The sequence below is a fragment of the Chiloscyllium plagiosum genome, chromosome 45, assembly GCF_004010195.1.
Source record: "Chiloscyllium plagiosum isolate BGI_BamShark_2017 chromosome 45, ASM401019v2, whole genome shotgun sequence".
Taxonomy (NCBI): Eukaryota; Metazoa; Chordata; class Chondrichthyes; order Orectolobiformes; family Hemiscylliidae; genus Chiloscyllium; species Chiloscyllium plagiosum.
In genome coordinates this window covers 9,693,611-9,702,171 of record NC_057754.1, presented here as the reverse complement: position 1 = coordinate 9,702,171, position 8,561 = coordinate 9,693,611, and the positions used below count along the sequence as shown (strand labels likewise).

The following is an 8,561-nucleotide window of genomic DNA, read 5'->3' as shown; positions in this document are numbered from 1 at the left end:
GAGAAAGTGAGGACTGCAGATGCTGGAGATCAGACTCAAGAGTGTGATGCTGGAAAAGCACAGCAGGTCAGACAGTATCCCAGGAGCAGGAGAGTCGACGATTCGGGTATAAGCTCTTCATCAGGAAAGAGAAAAGCTCTTTCCTGATGAAGGGCCGATGTCCAAAACATCGATTCTGTGCTCCTCGGATGTAGCCTGACCTGCTGTGCTTTTCCAGCACCACAATCTCGATCGAGACCAATGGTGGATGGTACTTAACCCAGATAAGTGTGAGGTGATGCACTTTGGAAGAAGAAACAAGATGAGGGAGTATTAACGAATTGCAGGACACTGGGTAGCTAAGAGGAACAGAGAGATCTTGGGGTAACTATTCACAGATCCCTGAAGTCGGCAGAGCATGCAAATAGGATAGTTAAGAAGGCATATGGGAGACTTGCTTTCATTTGTCGTGACATAGAGTATAAAAGCAAGGAGGTAATGTTGAAGTTGTACAGAGCGTTGGTTAGGCCACAGCTGGAGTACTATGTGCAGTTCTGCCCACTTCACTCCAGGAAGGATGCGCTAGCACTCGAGTCAAATAGAAGAGCTTCACTAGGATGTTGCCTGGGATGGAGAAATTGAGCTACCAGTAACGACTAGAAAGGCTCAGCTTCTTTTTCTTTAGAACAGCGAAGACTGAGGGGGAACATGTTTGAGGTATGCAAGATTATGAGCCACAACCACCAGATGAAGGAGCAGCGCTCCGAAAGCTAGTGCTTCCAAATAAACTGTTGGACTGTAACCTGGTGTGTGATTTTTTCTCCTCCCTCACCTCTATCCAAGGTCCTAAAGGAGCCTTCCACATCCATCAAAGTTTTACTTGCACATCCACTAATATCATTTATTGTATCCGTTGCTCCCGATGCGGTCTCCTCTACATTGGGGAGACTGGGCGCCTCCTAGCAGAGCGCTTTAGGGAACATTTCCGAGACACCCGCACCAATCAACCACACCACCCTGTGGCCCAACATTTCAACTCCCCCTCCCACTCTACCGAGGACATGGAGGTCCTGGGCCTCCCCCACCGCCGCTCCCTCACCACCAGACGCCTGGAAGAAGAACGCCTCATCTTCCGCCTCGGAACACTTCAACCCCAGGGCATCAATGTGGATCTCTCTACGCTTCAGGCTCACTGCCTTTATTCCTGATGAAGGGCTTTTGCCTGAAACGTCGATTTCGAAGCTCCTTGGATGCTGCCTGAACTGCTGTGCTCTTCCAGCACCACTAATCCAGAATCTGGTTTCCAGCATCTGCAGTCATTGTTTTTACCTAGTTGATTTTTAACTTTTTCCACCCCAGTGCAACACCGGCATTTCCAAATCAAGATTATGAGGGGTATGGACAGAATGAATAGAGACCCCTTGGTTGAGGGGTCAATAACGAGAGGGCATAGTTTTATGGTAAGGAGCAGGAGATTCAGAGGGAATGTGGAAAAGAAGCTTTTCACTCAGTGAGTGGTGGGAATTTGGAATACAAAGCCTGGGAAGGTAGTGGAGACCAGAAACCTTACATCCTTTAAAAAGTATTTGGATGAGCACTTGAGAAAACATTCAGGAATATGGCAGGAGACTGGGTAGCTGCGAGGAACAGAGGGATCTTGGGGTAATTATTCACAGACCCCTGAAGAGTGATAGAGATGTACAGCATGTCTGTGTGGAGTTTACACATTCTCCTCATGTCTCTGGGTGCTCCGGTTTCCTCCCACAGTCACAAAGACGTGCAGGTCAGGTGAATTGGCCATGCTAAATTGCCCATAATGTTAGGTGCATAAGTCAGAGGGAGATTGGTCTGGGTGGGTCACTGTTGGAGGGTCGGTGTGGACTGGTTGGGCCGAAGGGCCTGTGTCCGCACTGTAGAGAATCTAATCTAATCTATCCATGCCCCTCATGATTTTACAAACCTCCATAAGGTCACCTTTGAGGAGAAAGTGAGGTCTGCAGATGCTGGAGATCAGAGCTGAAAATGTGTTGCTGGAAAAGCGCAGCAGGTCAGGCAGCATCCAGGGAACAGGAGAATCGACGTTTCTGGCATAAACCCTTCAGAAGGGCTTATGCCCGAAACGTCGATTCTCCTGTTCCCTGGATGCTGCCTGACCTGCTGCGCTTTTCCAGCAACACATTTTCAGCTCTATAAGGTCACCCCTTGGTCTCCACTGGAAGGTCATTGCTGAAGCAGCTAAAATGCTTGGGCTCAGGACACTGTGGTGAGGAACTGCTGCCTCACATCGCCAGGGGAGGGGGTCAGGTTCGATTCCAGCCGCCCGCTACTGGCTCGTCTGGAGTTTGCACACTCTCCCCGTGTCTGTGTGGGTTTGCTCCGGTTTCCTCCCACAATCCAAAAGATGCGCGGGTGCGGAGGAATTGGCCACGCTAAATTACCCAGTCGGTGCATGAGTCAGGGGGAAGTGGGTCTGGGGTGGGTTACTCTTGTTGGAATGACCTGTTTCCACACTGCAGGGAATCTCAAACTTCTCCACCGAGCTTCCTGGGGCTCGGCGTTTTTACCCCCCCCCACCCGACCCAACGGATCCTTCCCGTTCCAGAGCCTTCAGTTTGCAAACCCCCAGTTCCCCAACCATGACACTGAATATTCCTTTCGGTCCTGCATTGTGTTACTCCCTCCAATGATCTCTGCCTGCATCCACCCTTGAAATGATTTGTGCATTGGTTCCTCACAGGGTTAAAGCCAGGAACATGGAGCTCGCTTTCCCCCCCTGAAGTCTCGACACGGATTCCCAAACTGAGGCGGCGTTGGAGCCGATGGCCGTGATCCAAGCTCCCGCCCCCGCTCCATCCCGATTGGTTGCAGGGTGAGCCCGCTCCTTCGGATTGATCAGGACCTGCCGTCAATCAGCCAGGGCGCCGCCGGGGGATCTGGCCTCAGGGTAAGGGAAACGCGCTGCATTGGCTCTGCAGGGTGTCCCAGGGCGCTTGCTGAACAAGGGGGACCACTTGCAGTCGTAAACGTTAACGCGGTTTTCTCTGCACAGAGGCGGAATTTCTCCCGCACCTTCTGACCCAGATCTCCAGCAAACGCATTGCTTTGTGTGGTGCAGCCAGGCAGTTTTCCTGGCTGGGGATATGGACCCCTCCCCCACCCCCCCCCATCCTCTGAGGGAGAAGGGTCGGTCAACCCACTATTGGGTTGGGTGAGGGTATCAATGAGGCTCTGGTCAGGGAGGGAAACCCTGAGATACTGGGTGGAATTCGCACAGTCTTGCCAGAACGAGGATTAGATTAGATTCCCAACAGTGTGGAAACAGGCCCTTCGGCCCAACCAGTCCACACCGACCCTCCAAAGAGTAACCCACCCAAACCCATTTCCCTCTGACTAACACTACGGGCAATATAGCATGGCCAATTCACCTGACCTGCGCATCTTTGGACTGTGGGAGGAAACTGGAGCACCCAGAGGAAACCCACACAGACACGAAAACGGACAAACTCCACACAGTCACCCAAGGCTGGAATCGAACCTGGGACCCTGATGCTGGGAGGCAGCAGTGCTCGCCACAGTGCCACCCTTAATTGATTTGTTTCTCAGTCTGTAGACAGGAGTTGGAGAACTGAAGCCCAGGCAGAGGAAAGGGAGGGAGGAAACTGGGAGTGAGGGAAAGAAGTTGGGGTTAAAGGGTCACACAGCACGGAAATAGACCAGGTTTTTTAATAGAATCCCTACAGTGTGGAAACAGGCCTTTCGGCCCATCAAGTCCACACCGACCCTCTGCAGAGTCACCCACCCAGACCCATTCCCCTACCCTATTACTCCTGATTGATGCACCTAACCTACACATCCAGAACACCATGGGCAATTTAGCACAACCAATCCACCCTAACCCACACATCTTTTGGATTGTGGGAGGAAACTGGAGGACCTGGAGGAAACTCGCACAGACATGGGGAGAATGTGCAAACTCCCCACAGTCGCCTGAGAGCTGGAATCGAACCCGGGTCCCTGGCGCAATGAGGCAGCAGTGCTAACCACTGAGTCACCCTGCTGCCCCATTTCCTATCCATACACCTGTCCAAATGTCCTTTAAATGTTGTAATTGTACCAGGCTCTACCATTTTCTCTGTCAGCTCGTTCCATATACACACCACCCTCTGTGTGAAAAGGTTGCCCCTTTGGGGTCCCATTTAAATCTTTCCCCTCTCATCTTAAACCTATGCCCTCTAGTTCAGGACTCCCCCACCCCAGGGAAATGGCCTTGGCTGTTCACCTTATCTGTGCTCCATGATGTGAGGGGTTTGAATTCCAACAGGGGGGCGGTGGCAGCTATGCTGATCTGGGAATTTCCAGCTTTGGGGGAACAGGAGAAGAAAAATTGCTTCAGAGACAAGGGAATTGTTTCATCTGAATTTCTGTTGTTTTACTGACAGTGATAACGTCTGTAAATTCCTTTTCTAGGACATTGGGAAAGATTCACAGATGAGAAACGCCTTAAACATTAACAGAGTCATTTGATTCACCCAGACTGGATACAGTTTGAAATAAATCTCAACACTCATAGCGAGGAGAGAAATTCCACGAATTGTGTGCATGGTTGGGGCTTCATCTGATTGTCCAACCAGGAGAGACACCGAAACACTGGAACCATGGAGAAGCCATGGAAATGTGAGGATTGTGGGAAAGGATTTACTTATTCCTGCCGGCTGGAAAGCCATCGACGCAGTCACACTGGGGAGAAGCCATTTGTTTGTTCCGTATGTGGGAAGGGATTTACTCAAACAACCTCTCTGATGTCACACCAGAGGGTTCACACTGAGGAGAGGCCTTTCAACTGCATTTACTGTGGTAAGAAATTCAACAACTCTTCCACCCTCACTGCACACCAGCGGATTCACACCGGCGAGAGGCCGTTCACCTGCTCCGTGTGCAGGAAAGGATTCACTCAGTCCTTCGATCTGGTCAGGCATCGGCGGGTTCATACCGGAGAGAAACCGTTCACCTGCCCTGTCTGCGGGAAGGGGTTTGCTCGCTTATTTGGCCTCCAGTCACACCACCGAGTGCACACCGAGGAGAACCTGTTCAGCTGCACTTCCTGCGGGAAAAGCTTCAGGCATTCCTCCACCCTCGCTGCCCATCAGCGCACTCACACCGGGGAAAGGCCATTCACCTGCCCCACGTGCGGGAAGAGGTTTGCTCAGTCCTTTGATCTGGTGAGGCACCAGCAAATTCACACGGGGGAGAGACCGTTCACCTGCCCCGTGTGTGGAAGGGGATTCACTCGGTTATTCAGCCTCCAGTCACACCAGCGCATCCACACCCAGGAGAATCCATTCAGCTGCGATTCCTGCGGGAAGAGGTTCAAGCATTCGTCCAGCCTCATGGCACACCAGAGAATTCACACCGGCGAGAGGCCATTCAGCTGCCCCGAGTGTGGGAAAAGCTTCAGCAGTTCATCCAAGCTCACTGTACATCAACGGATTCACACCGGGGAGAGACCGTTCACCTGCACTGTGTGCGCTAAGAAATTTGCTCAGTCCTTCGATCTGGTCAGGCACCAGCGTGTTCACACCGGAGAGAAACCGTTCACCTGCCCTGTGTGTGGGAGGGGATTTGCTCGCTTATTTGGCCTCCAGTCACACCACCGAGTTCACACGAAGGAGAAACCATTCAGCTGCACTTCATCCTGAGCAGAGTTTCAGCAGTAAATCTGCTAAATCTGCTGTGGGCTAATACCATCAAACCGGAGAGATGCCATTTACCGGCTCAGGAAGCGATTTGCGATAATTGGGTGATTGGGTGCTGTTGTTAATCACACCCGGGAATAGTGACACAAAAAGGTTTAGTTCATTTCTGCTGATATTAGCAGCTATATAATTGCCTGGAATTTAATATTCTGGAGATGTTGCTGAAGTTTTAGACATGCAGTATTCTTTATTAATACTTGTATCTGTGATCTTTCGCCTAATTCAAGAACTCTCGACAGGAATTCATTCACAATATAACTGTGAAATGTTACTTCAATCCTAAATGGATCTTTGGTGTAAAATCTACAATTCAATGTCTGAAAGGTTCCACAGATGAACATCACTTATTCGAAAGTCTTGATTGATTTGGGTTGACAATTCTTACTGACATACACAGTGTGTTACAGTGAGTACACAGTACTCCAATATGAAACTAAATTGTCAGGGGACTTGAAACAGAATAGTGAAATATTTTACAATAACACCAATACAAACTTCATGAATCATCATTGATAGTGATTACATTTGCTGAGTTCAGTTACTTGTAACACAATATTGACTGAAGGCAGAACCCATGACAAAGACCAGTTTGAGGCCCCCATCCTGAAGAAATTGTGCTCTTCCCTCCGACAGGAATTCTGTTTTTTTTTTATCACAGTGTAAATCTTCGTTGCTTTCTATTTCACTGCTGGCGTTTGCCAAAACTGGCTTTCACAGCCACATTTGTCAGTGATGGCCAACGACTCAGACTGACCTCACGTGAGTTTCAGCCTTCACGGGCATAAATGCTGTCCTCTCCACACTTCGTGGAAGCTCTGATGAAGAGTCATCTGGACTCGAAACGTTAGCTTGCTCTCTCTCCACGGATGCTGCCTGACCCGCTGTGATCTCCAGCAAATTTTTGTTTTCAGTCTAGTTTGAGGCCAACCCAGCAGAGATGGTATCTGCTATTGAAGCAAAAAGGACAGCCATGGCGATGCTCAATGGGCACAGCAATAGGATGAAAGTAGGCAGGAAAACTTCTCAAAAGACTATTCAAAACTGCCCATGACAGTTGAAGCTATTCAGCCCTTCGAGCCTGGTTGAATTTAGATTTAGACTAGATTCCCTACAGTGTAGAAACAGGCCCTTCGGCCCAACCAGTCCACACCGACCCTCCGAAGAATAACCCACCCAGAACCATTTCCCTCTGACTAATGCTCCTAACACTGTGGGTAATTTAGCATGGCCAATTCACCTGACCTGGACATCTTTGGATTGTGGGAGGAAACCGGAGCACCCGGAGGAAACCCACGCAGACACAGGGAGAATGTCCTGGTTGATCATCCAACTCAGTACCTTTCTCAGTCCTCCCCTTTGATCCCTTTCGCCTTCAGAACTATATCTAGCGACACCCATGTCACTTGAATGAATTAAAAAAAACTTGTAATCATTCAATGTTTAGCCTCCATCACTTTCTATGGCAGGAATTCCACAGGCTCACCACTCTCTGGGTGAAGCCATTTCTCCACCTGTTGTGGCCAGATGGTGAAGCCCTCACAGATGTCCTGCTGGGGTTGAACATGACTGAGAATTATACTCTGATGAAATTGACATCTCCCAGTCTCTGGTGCCCTCCTGTCGCGGTTGAGTTGACCAACAAAGCCGAAAGGCTGCAAAGGCTCTTGCTTGCTTTGCACACAAAGAGGCTGCTCCGGCATAAGGAACTCCTGCTGAACTGCTCAAACACAGGCCGTCTCCTCTACCCCCACACTTTCTCATCCATACCTTCCTCCTCTGCAAGGTCAACAGATCTATCCTACAGGATGGGTGATGGAACAAAATCACAATTTGCATGAAGAAAGGGGACAGAGAGGGGCTTGCAGTGACTACAGGGATATCTCAATCAGTGTCATGGGGAAAGCCTCCACGAGAATCATGTTTAAAAGAGCTCATCTACTCTCAGACTGAGTGCTTCCAGAAGCAAAGTGCAGGGTCCTCTGCAGGCCAATCCAGAGCAGACAGGATCTTCTCCACTCACCAATGCAAGAGAAGCAGGGAATAGGGTAAACTCCCTTACCTTACTTCTGTCGATCTCTTTAAACCTTCCAATGCTGTCAAGTAGAGCCAGATTCAACGAGATTTTGGTGAAATTGTCTGCATGACAAAGCTCCTCGGTCTAATCTAGTCCTGGACCATCTGACTGCACCACCTCCGACAGTTTCAGGATGAGGAAGGGAGTAAATAAATACCAACACCAAAATCAGCAACCCACACTGCTTCCTGATAACCAAGAATAACAACTGCTTCTCTCAGCAAGATCAAACAGGGAGACATATCATTGTATGTTCATTATTTGAGCAATAAGTGCATTTAAAGTCCCGAACGGGCTTGCATTATATGATTCCTCCCCAAAGTCCTTTGTGGTGTAACCCCTTCAAAGCCTCGGACTTGGTGAGACCCCAGAGTAAAGTTTCGGAGGGGTATGAGGGTTGTTGAAGGCTGGTGGAGTGGGAGACATGTAGGTGGTTATTAACAGAATATTAATGTATTTGGATGACTAATACATTAGTCTGTATTATTTATCTTATACAATCTATTGATGCAGTTGACAAATAACTAATGTAAACTGATTATTGATAGCATATAGCTAAATTATTGAAATAATTTTATTTTTATTTATGTGCATCTTGATTATTGATGCAATAATTGCCTGATTAATGATGGACTGGGCAAGTGGTTATCAATGTAACATAAGACCATAAGACATAGGAGCGGAAGTAAGGCCATTCGGCCCATCGCCACTCCGCCATTCAATCATGGCTGATAACAGGAACTGTATAAATAATT

At 48.9% G+C, this 8,561-nt stretch overlaps 1 protein-coding gene across 1 annotated transcript; it reads left to right on the top strand.

The window, feature by feature from the left end:
* The first annotated feature begins 2,623 nt into the window (after window positions 1–2,623).
* On the top strand, window positions 2,624–5,928 carry LOC122543912 (zinc finger protein 235-like). The gene is made up of 2 exons (XM_043682815.1): window positions 2,624–2,923; window positions 4,447–5,928. Exon 2 carries the CDS (start codon window positions 4,635–4,637, stop codon window positions 5,673–5,675), a length of 1,041 nt encoding a protein of 346 aa, XP_043538750.1. The 5' UTR covers window positions 2,624–2,923; window positions 4,447–4,634; the 3' UTR covers window positions 5,676–5,928.
* Window positions 5,929–8,561: the final 2,633 nt, after the last annotated feature.